Source organism: Gracilinanus agilis, chromosome 6 (genome assembly GCF_016433145.1).
Source record: "Gracilinanus agilis isolate LMUSP501 chromosome 6, AgileGrace, whole genome shotgun sequence".
Classification (NCBI taxonomy): domain Eukaryota; kingdom Metazoa; phylum Chordata; class Mammalia; order Didelphimorphia; family Didelphidae; genus Gracilinanus; species Gracilinanus agilis.
Genome location: NC_058135.1, coordinates 274,846,211 through 274,857,815, shown reverse-complemented (window position 1 = coordinate 274,857,815; position 11,605 = coordinate 274,846,211). Strand labels below are relative to the sequence as shown.

At 35.1% G+C, this 11,605-nt stretch overlaps 1 protein-coding gene across 1 annotated transcript; it reads left to right on the top strand.

Moving 5' to 3' along the window:
* Positions 1 to 439: 439 nt before the first annotated feature.
* On the top strand, positions 440 to 1,354 carry LOC123252620 (olfactory receptor 4P4-like). Its single transcript, XM_044681893.1, has one exon. It carries the CDS (start codon positions 440 to 442, stop codon positions 1,352 to 1,354), a length of 915 nt encoding a protein of 304 aa, XP_044537828.1.
* Positions 1,355 to 11,605: the final 10,251 nt, after the last annotated feature.

Sequence of the window (11,605 nt, the reverse complement as noted above, 5' to 3'; positions counted from 1 at the left end):
ACATATATATATATATACATATATATGTATGTATGTGTGTATACATATGTATGTATGTATGTATGTGTGTATATACATAAGTGTGTATTTATTTTCATTTGGTAGCTGCTTAAAATATACTCATTAATAACACAGGATATTATGATTTTGAAACTGTAAACACTAATTGATCTTTCCACCATGAAAATATAAGGAACGATATATTTATTTATTTTTTTAAAATTCTGACTTAGATAAAATTGAGAAGCTTGAATATCTGATTTAAAGTTATATGATAAGTATGACAATACAGTCTTTTATGCTTTAAAAAGATCTCTTTTTTGGATTTTATGGATTTTAAGAACTATAACATAACAAATATCAATAATGATTTATTCTATTCTGCATACTTTCAGATAAATTAATATTTCACTTTTTATCAGTCATCTGCTCTAACTACATGGAGAATCAGAATAATGTCACGGAATTTGTTCTCTTGGGATTATTTATGAACAAAGAGATGAAGATAATATGCTTTGCATTCTTCTTGCTTTGCTATTTTGCCATTTTCCTGGGCAATTTCATCATCTTTGTCACTATCACCTATAGCCATCTGATCCAGCAACCCATGTACTATTTTCTGTGTCACTTGTCCCTCATGGATCTGGCGTATACTTCCACCATTGTCCCCAGACTGATCAGAGACTTAGCTGCCAAAAGAAAAAACATTTCCTTTAATGGCTGCATGACTCAGCTCTTCTCTGCTCACTTGCTGGGAGGTGTTGAAATGTTCATTCTGGTGTCCATGGCCTTTGATCGCTATATTGCCATCTGTAAACCCTTGCACTACATGGTCATTGTGAACCGTCGCCGATGTAACCTGCTAATCTTGGTTGCCTGGGCAGTAGCCTTTTGGCATTCTATCGCCCAGTTGCTCATGGTCCTCAGGTTACCTTTCTGTGGCCCTAATCAGATTGACCACTACATATGTGATGTGAAACCCCTCCTGAAACTTGTCTGTGCTGATACTCACGTTGTTAGTGTCTTGGTCATTGCTAACAATGGGATGGTTTGTTTGGTCACCTTTCTTGTCTTGGTTGCATCTTATGTCATAATATTGTATCATATTCGAATGCATTCAGCGGAAAGTCGTCACAAAGCACTCTCCACCTGTGGCTCTCATATCATGGTTGTGGTTCTGTTTTTTGTGCCCTGTATCTATGCCTACGTGCCACCTCCCAGTGTCAATAATAATGAGAAGGAATTTTCGGTGTTGTACACTGTGATTGCCCCCATGCTAAACCCTCTAATCTACACATTGAGAAATACAGAAATGAAGAGCGCCATGCGGAAGGTGTGGTATAGAAGAATATAGTAAAATAGTAAAACGTAAAACATTCAACTTGATCTGTCCTTTGTGTTTACAATGTTGAAATCAAATTGTATATTTATTTATTTTCAGGCATAAACAACATCTTTGGGTATTCCCAATAAATACTTTTCAAAATATACAGATTTGTATTCTCTTAATTATTGATCTCTTCAAAAGAAAGATCTCTGGTAGTAAGCTCATTTGTATTTGAAGTTTATACTATTTAAGTGTCAAAAGAATTAAATAGTAGCTCAGGGTTAAAAATGTAATAAAATAATGTCTGTTTTCTTGTTATCATATCAAAACCTGTAAGTCTTAAAGTAAATTGATAATTAATTTCTGAAATTATTAAACATGGAATAGGGACAGGCCCACTTGATGCTCTCAAGAAAAGACCATAATTACAGTGAAAAATGGCAATGTCATCATACTTTAATAAACATGAAGAGTGTGGGAGTAAATAACACAGAAAATACAGAGATAAACTGTCAAAAGAGAACAAAGGCAGTCAGCACGAGGCCAGGGGTGGGATAATGAAGGAAGGCAGGCAGCAATGGGAAAGAGAATGGGGAGCAAGACAGAAAGTAACATTTGACCATAGACTAGATTTCAGAGTACTAGGCTGCATGGACCTCATGCAGATGGAAGAGGGATCTTGGGTAGTGTTACAGGGAAATGAGAGGGTGGATATAGATTTAAGATAAGACAGAGACATGACAGCTTGGAGCAAACCCTGGACTTAATGTATGGTCATTCTATGAATGGAATGAAGCCAGAGGTTTGAAAAGGAGAGAGAGAGTTTTTTTCTTGGCTAAGGTAGGAGAAGGAAGGTGTAATCTGTGGTCCAGCTGGCTAAGATCTAAGAAGCTTTGAAGTTTGGGGATTTACAGAAGATTGGAGAGAAGAGACCATCAATCAACTCAGCCTAGGTAGAGATAAGGTTCAGATCTACAGCTGGTGGATGGCTGATAGACTGCCTATACTCCCTAGTGGTTCTTTTGGATTTTACTGGCTGCACAAATATTTGATCCTAGTGCCTGTTATCACCTCTGAGCAGCTTGTACCTGTGCAGTGAAATCCCAAACTTCAGCCCTCTCCATTATAGTTAGAGTTGTCTGTAGTATAGTAGAGTTAAACCAGCTGACCTCTTACATTCTTAGGCAATTGAACTATTTCCTTAGTTGTAGAAACCCTTCACCCACTTTCCCAATATACCAACAATAAAACCAGTTTTATTATACTTCCTAAGTCTCCTCTAAACAATCAAGGACCCATTATTGGAATTATCTTAACATCACTGGTATCTCAGGCAGTTAGGGGATTGGTTCAACTGTCAAACTGCCATTCCCCATTACTCACATCCCTGTGTGGTTATTCAGGGTAATCCTGTCAGTCCTTTCCCTTGTGGGGTGTGGGAGTATTCCCAGTTTGTGTTATTTCATGACTGGCACCCAGTCTGCCCCTTCTCCCCTATATATTGTTTTTAGTAGGAAGAGAAGTTTGAGTGATCATTTTTTAAACATTTATTGATATTCATTTTTAACATAGTTACATGATTCATGCTTCTACTTTCCCCTTCACCCCCGCCCCGCCCCCCCATAGCCGACGCACATTTCCACTGGTTGTAACATGTGTCCTTGTTCAGGGCCTACTTCCAAATTGTTGTTAGTTGCATTGTTGTGGTGGTTTCGCGTCCACATCCCCAATCATGTCCACCCCAACCCATGCATTCAAGCAGTAGTTTTTCTTATATGTTTCCTCTTCTGCAGTCCTTCCTCTGAATGTGGGTAGTGTTCTTTACCATGAATCCCTCAGAGCTGTCTTATGTCATTGCATTGTTGCTGGCACAGAAGTCCATTACATTCGATTTTACCACAGTATATCAGTTTCTGTGTACAGTGTTCTTCTGGCTCTGCTCCTTTCACTCTACATCAGTTCCTGGAGGTCTTTCCAGTTCACCTGGAACTCCTCCAGTTTATTATTCCTTTGAGCGCAATAGTATTCCATCACCAGCATATACCACAATTTGTTCAGCCATTCCCCAATTGAAGGACATACCCTCCTTTTCCAGTTTTTTGCCACCACAAAAAGCGTGGCTCTAAATATTTTCATACAAGTCTGTTTATCTATGATCTCTTTGGGGTACAAACCCAACAATGATATGGCTGGATCAAAGGGCAGGCATTTTTATAGCCCTTTGAGCATAGTTCCAAATTGCCATCCAGAATGGTTGGATCAGTTCACAACTCCACCAGCAATGCATTAATGTCCCAATTTTGCCACATCCCCTCCAGCATTCATTACTCTCCCCTTCTTTCATTTTAGCCAATTTGCTAGGTGTGAGGTGATACCTCAGAGTTGGTTTGATTTGCATTTCTCTAATTATTAGAGATTTAGAACACTTTCTCATGTGCTTATTGATACTTTTGATTTCTTTACCTGAAAATTGCCTATTCATGTCTCTTGCCCATTTATCAATTGGGGAATGGCTTCATTTTTTTATACAATTGCTTTAACTCCTTGTATATTTGAGTAATTAGACCCCTGTCAGAGTTTTTTGTTATAAAGATTTTTTTCCCAATTTGTTGTTTCCCTTCTGATTTTGACTACATTGTTTTTGTTTTTACAAAAGCTTTTTAGTTTAATATAATCAAAACCATTTAATTTACATTTTGTAGTTTTCTCTAACTCTTGCTGGTTTTTAAGATCTTTCCTTTCCCAGAGATCTGACAAGTATACTATTCTGTGTTCATTTAACTTATTTATAGTTTCCCTCTTTATATTCAAGTCATTCACCCATTCTGAATTTATCTTGGTGTAGGGTGTGAGGGGTTAATCTAAACCTAATCTCTCCCATATTGTTTTCCAAATTTCCCAGCAGTTTTTGTCAAATAGTGGATTCATGTCCCAAAAGTTGGGCTCTTTGGGTTTATCATACACTGTCTTGCTGATGTCATTTACCCCAAGTCTATTCCACTGATCCTCCCTTCTGTCTCTTAGTCAGTACCATATTGTTTTGATGACTGCTGCTTTATAGTATAGTTTAATATCTAGTACTGCTAGGCCTCCTTCCTTCACATTTTTTTTCATTATTTCCCTTGATATTCTTGATCTTTTGTTATTCCAAATGAAATTTGTTACAGTTTTTTCTAATTCATTTTTATACATTTCTTTGGAAAACAAATTAACTTTTACTTTTGCCTTCTTGCTTTTAGTTCCTTTAACACCTCCATATTGTTTCAGAATGGTCAATGAAATTGTAAAATTATGTTTACATCATTTAAAATTTGTCAACATTTGGCTATTCTACTAGTCTTACCATGGATGTCTGGAAATTATTTGAAAATTAAATATCATAGCACCAAAAGACTGACTGAATCAGTTAAGAAAATCAGCTTGTGTGGGGGGGGGCAACTGGGCAGCTCAGTGGATTGAGAGCCAGGCCTAAAGACAGGAGGTCCTAGGTTCAAATCCGGCCTCAGACACTTCCCAGCTGTGTGACCCTGGGAAAGTCACTTGACCATTGCCTACCCTTACCACTCTTCGACCTATAAGTCAATACACAGAAGTTAAGGGTTTAAAAAAAGAAGAAAATCAGCCTGTGGAATCAGCCTGTGGATTCATGCTCTGAAATCTTGTACTTCCCATCAGTTAACCCTAATTAAGCATAAAGTACACAATCTGTATTATTAGTCAATTAACCCTCCTATATTGTTAATTGCTATTAATGATTGTATATGGTTCTGTATCTTAGTTCTGAACTGTCAGGATACTCCATGCCACAGCTTCATGCTGTTCCATCTGTATTCACCTCAGTTCTGAACTGTTAGGTTGTTTATTAACCACTTGCATTGTTCTGCATTTGGCTTAGCTATGTTCTTTTTTGATGAAGGCATTCCAGAAGGTTAGCCAGACCTCTTCCATGAAAGATGGGATGATAGGGAAAAACATGGAAGCTCCAAACTAAGGGCTCTTGCAGTTCAGGTCCTGAATAAATATTTAAACCTTGACACATATAGGGGACTTCTTTACCAGCTTCCATGCTACTCCATTAGCTTCAGGCTTTTGTAGCATACCATCCCCCCACCCCCTCCTGTAGCCAATGAGCAATTCCACTGAGTTTTACATGTGTCATTGATCAAGACTTATTTCCATATTATTAATATTTGCATTAGGGTGATTGCTTAGAGTCTACATCCCCAATCATATCCTCATCAACCCATGTGATCAAGAGATAGAAGGGAGGATCAGTGGAATAGGAAAACAATATTTATACCAAAAAATATTCTGGCGGACATCTAATTACTCAAATATACAAGGAAGTAATCAATTGTATAAAAAATTAAGCCATTCCCCAATTGATAAATGGGCAAGGGATATGATTAGGCAATTTTCAGATAAATAAATCAAAACTCTCAATAAGCACATGACAAAGTGTTCTAAATCTCTAATAATTAGAGAAATGCAAATTAAAAAAAAAACCTCTGAGGTATCACCTCTCACCTAGCAGATTGATTAAAATGACAAGAGGAAAGAGTAATGACTGGTGGAGGGGATGTGGCAAAATTGGGACATTAATACATTGCTGGTGGGGTTGTGAACTGATCCAACCATTCTGGATGGCAATTTGGAATTATGCCCAAAGAGCTCTAAAGGAATGCCTGCTCTTTGATCCAGCCATACCATTGCTGCATTTGTACCCCAAAGAGATTATAGATAAGTCTTGTACAAAAATATGTATAGCCATACTCTTTGTGGTAGGAAAAAACTGGAAAATGAGGGTATGCCCTTCAACTGGGGAATGGCTGAACAAATTGTGGTATATGCTAGTGATGGAATACTATTGTGCTCAATGGAATAATAAACTTGAGCAATTCCATGTGAACTGCAAAGACCTCCAGGAACTCATGCAGAGTGAAAGGAGCAGAACCAGGAAAACATTGTACACAGAGACTGATACACTGTGGTAAAATCAAATGTAATGGACTTATGTACTAGAAGCAATGCAATGACCCAGGACAATTCTGAAGGACTTATGGAAAATAATGCTACCCACATGCGGAGAAAGAACTGCCGGAGTGGAAACACAGAAGAAAAACAATTGCTTGAACACATGGGTTGATGCGGACATGATTGGGGATGTAGACTCGAAACCACCACACCAATGCAATTGTCAATAATATGGAAATAGATAGATGACACATGTTATAACCAGTGGAAATGTGTTTAAGCTATGGGAGGAGGTCTTTGGAGGGGTGAAGGCGAAAGTAAGAATATGAATCATGGAACCATAGAAAATTTTCTAAAAATTTTAAAAAAATATTTTAAAATCTTAAAAAATTCGGTTATGACAAGTTGGACCCAATTAAACCTATTGAACAACATCAAAATTGGAGTATGAATACTATTTATATTTTAAAATTAACGTAGAAGAACTTAGAAGTAATGTTATTTTTATTTTTATGTATCGATCTGTCATGCTATCTATCTATCTATCTATCTATCTATCTATCTATTCATCTATCTATCCATTACCTTTATAATTATTCCGTTAGACTGATGCCTTAGAATGTTACATTTCAATAAATGTTACAAAGTGGAAAGAAAACCAAGATAAAGTGATATATCACATTAAAAAGTAGAAATCAAAAGAACATAATAGAGGAGGTATGTTCAATCATTTCAAATGCTGCAAAAATCATGAAGGAAATGAGTTAGTGAGATGTATATTATAAGCAGTATTTAAGAGAGCAATTATTTTAAAATATTGGGAACAAAACAAAATGATAAAGATTTTTAATGATGTATTGCTTTAAAATGAGTGTTTCCCCCTAGTTATTATTACAAATGACTCAAAATTTGACAAAAGAAAAAGGAAAGGGGCAGCTGAGTAGCTCAGTGGATTGAGAGCTAGGCCTAGAGATGGGAGGTCCTAGGTTCAAATCCGGCCTCAGACACTTCCCAGCTGTGTGACCTTGGGCAGGTCACTTGACCCCCCATTGCCTACCCTTATCACTCTTCCACCTATAATTCAATACACAGAAGTTAAGGGTTTTAAAAAAAAGGAAATCAAGATCTCTAATTTTCTACATCTCTTGCATCATGACCTTTCTCTGATGATATTGTGTCCCAATGTTTTTCTGAAATTTTATTGGGACAATATGTATTATTGAAATACATGTAAAATCTATATCAGTTTGATTGCCATAAACAGGGATAAATGAGGGTAAGAATTTGGCTCAAACTTAAAAAAAGATAAATCCCTTTTTTCATGTAGTTGTAGAAAAATAATATTTTTAAAAAGGTATTTGTTAATATATCTTTTAGTGGAGGCAGCTGAATGTCAAAAGTATAATGTCTAACTTTTATATTACTGGTATTGAGGACACATGACAGGAGCCAAAAAGCAAAAGAGAAAAAAAAAAACACATCATTTCCCTCTGCAACAAAGTTTGCCAGTCTGCTTTAATAGTCTAAAATTTTGGTTGCCTAAAAATGCCTCTGGGATTCCATCTCCTGGTTCCACATGTACCTGTAAAATCAGAGAATTCTAGATAAAGCTCCCTTAGAATTTTTTTTCAGTCTAAAATTTTGATGAGGAGTCAGAGATTTAGGACATCTGTTTGTCCTTCTCTGGGATCATGTCTAGAAGAGAAGACAGTTTTCAAGATGATAAGGGATCCAAAAGAATTAACATTACTCTGAAAAAAACTGTCATCTTTTAAGCAATACAAGAGACAGACTTGGAATGACTTGTGACAAAAGATACAGATATGAGATCCTTTTTTGAGACATGCCAAGAATCCACAGCTGACTGATGCGACTGCTCAGGGAGAAGTAAGGGTTTCAGATTCTACATTTGTTTTTCATGAAGTAATATCAATCAGGGATGAATCTACCTTGTCATATATGAGAATGTAAGTTTTTTTTTTTTTAATTATCTCACATCCTGTCACATTTTATATTTTTGTTCACTCCAGTCTTCCTTAGACTATCCCTATATAAGGCATGTGTTAATGCCAGAAAAAAAGTCAAACATATTTTCTCAATTTATAGTCACTCTATATTAGTAATGGAATGAACTTGAGAACTGACTGAATGACATTTTGTTTGACAAAATTTTTAGTAGAGTGATTAATCCTTACTTTGGCTTAACACCTGACACTTTCTAAGCCCTTTCCCTTTGAATTGTTTGACCTGATAGTCAAGTCCCTCTCATGTAAGCGATTTTTATTTTCCATTTTTGAATATGTTGAAATTGAGAAATTTACAGCTACATTAGAACACAAACAAAATTTTTTACACTTGTCAGAACTATATTGATGGTCTGCTGACTCCAGGATGTTTTCTATTGTGGCATCTTCTCTTTTTTCCATACAAATTGGAATATATTTCTTTCCATCTTCCATTTGATCTGGCTATTAGTGAATAACTAAGTTTACATTTTATAGGGAAATATCTTATATGCCTAAATAAGTAGACTACAAGATAGTGTAATGATTCCACAAGGAGATATTGTCAACTGAATTAAGTATTGAAGAATTAATGATATCTGGTATTTTAAAAATCATTTAAAAATTAAAAAAAAAAACATTTACCTAGATCATTTTCTTTAATTCTTATATTCACTCAGTGAGATAAGGAATACAGGTTTCCATTTTATGGATTAAGAAATGAACTCAGAGAGTCAGTTAATTTTTAGTGGATACACAAATATTAACTATAACAGCTAGTATTCAATTCTATGTAAATCATGACATGAATTCCCTACATTTTCCACTATACTATATTTCCTTTCAAGAAGGCAGAAGAACTATTTTGGTTTGAGTTGAATTGTTTTCAAAGCTTCTTTTGCCTTTAGGTAAGTTTTATTTATTCATTCATCTGCATTTTATTTCCTTCATTGCATTTCTCTTTCTCTTTCTGTCTCTCTTGGGTTGTTTTGTTAGTTTTTTTTGAATATTTATCTATTTTTGTCTCTCTTTCTTTGTCACTCTCTTTGTTTCTTTGTCTTTGCCTCTCCATCTTTTTTTATTGTCTCTTTCCTACTGTCTATTTCTAAATTTCTATCTGGTGGCTTTCCCATATCTACATATTTAGTCTGCGCAGAGTCATTTCTAGGAATCGAAACATTCTATCTTTACCCATTCACCACCCTCTAACCTGTGGCCCTAATTGCATTGACTTGTGTCCTCTTATTGTTAAACTGAATTTTCTAATGAATCATTTCTTTTACTTTTTTAAACCTTCACCTTCTATCTTAGAATCAACACTATATATTGGTTCCAAGGTAAAAGAGCAGTAAAGGCTGGGTAATGGGGGTTAAGTGACTTGCTCAGGGTAACACAGCTGGGAAGTATCTGAGTTTAGATTTGAATATAATACCTCCTGTCTCTAGGCCTGGCTCGAAATCCACTGAGACACTCAGCTGCCTCCACAATGAAGTGCTTCTTAATGATCAAACCAAGGTTTGAATTATGACTGTTTATTTTTTAGCTATAGGATATTAAGTCATTAAAATACTATCAGTTTCTATCTGTAAAACAGAGGGATGAGATTACAAGACAGCTAACATTCTTTCTGCTGTAGATTATGTTTTCAATGATCCTCCTCAATCAAATATAGTGCTCTATATTATAATACTTAACTCCCCCCCCCTTTGAATCACAGAGATGAGGCTTCTTTCTAAAATGGTAACAAAGACAATCTCAATCAGAATTTTGGAAATTAATTGATTTAAGGTGGCTCCAATTAACATTTTTTTAGTAATTGATAGAAACTATTCATAGCTCTGGGAACAAGAATTGCACATTGGTAACATAAACATAATTTCTTCATAATAAATGGTACATTTTTTCCCCTCTGAAATGATGAAGTGTTAGAATTTAGTTATTTAAACTAAAATATATGGGTAGCTTCACCAGTGTTACTTGATGATATTAATGAGTGGCATATACAGGTAAAGTGAAAATCCAATGAGATAAAAAGATACAGAGGCAGAGGAACACAGAAATTAACATTCAATTTATAGGATTTTACTACTGAGAAATTAAATTATAGTAGACCTCTGATTTATCTCACCTTTGTGGTAGTTATCTTGAATAATACAGACTACTACCTAACTAATCCAGCCCATTCTGGGTGACTGTTGTCCATTTTGTACATTAATTTCACCATATATGGTCCATTCCCAGTATCCTAGCTCCTTCTTCATCCTCTTGTTATCTGGAATCTACTAATTGAATACATAAATTACCCAGTGATTTTCCTAGACATTTATCAATGCTTAAACCATATTTTAGGTCAGTTTTGATCCATTAATTCTATTTATTCCCTAATTTCTATATGCTTTATCGTCTGTTCATCATATCCGTACCCTTTTCTACTGCTATTGGAGTGGCCATCATTTTTTTAAATCTATGTAGACAATGTCATATCATGACTTTTTATATGTACTATATTGGTAGGATCTCGATATTAATAAAATAGGTCTTTGTGTACAGAAATTTAAGGACCTTAAATTTTTAAAAGGTAACCAAGTTTTAAAAGTTTATATGCATATATTAGTTTTCACAATAAAGATATATCTAAATACAGGAATAGATAGAAATAGATAGATGTTTATATTGTGAAGGAAATCTTTCTCAATGCATCTCATAATCTAAATGAAAAGCACTCATAATTAACCTGTTTTTTTTCTTTTCTTTTCTGTATATTTGGTTAAATCATTTTTTAAATGTGGTTATGTACCTTGCCCAGAAAGTTCTGCAATTTTCTAGGGCTTGATGCAAGGAATAAAATAGTACTCAGCAATGAGAACATGAGTAGGGCTTCACTACCTATAGGAAATCTCTCTCTTCAACTTGGCTTCTCTTCTGTTTCTACTTAAAGACTATGGTGACAAGAATTGGTGAGCCCATGTCTCCTTTTTTATGCCTTATTTGATATTAATGATCAGAGGTATCTGGGATTTTTATGGATCAAAGAATCTTGCATTATTAGGATGCATGTATGGTAGTACTAATGAAAGGGAATTTGAGTTAATAGATTATATCAAATCAAAAGCTACATCAATTTTCAGGTGGAATGCTAGGCATGTAACAAAATATTATAGATGGCTTGCTTCATTTAATTTGATTTAGATACTAATTGTTTAAGTAGTGGGATATTATATATTACATACATTTTTCAGTCAGCTACATGATGGTAAAAGAGTGAATATTCATAGAATAAAACATGTGAAAAACTTGTGTA

Excerpts from the sequence above, each read along its gene's own strand:
- LOC123252620 (XM_044681893.1), top strand. The coding sequence starts at position 440 with ATGGAGAATCAGAATAATGTCACGGAATTTGTTCTCTTGGGATTATTT.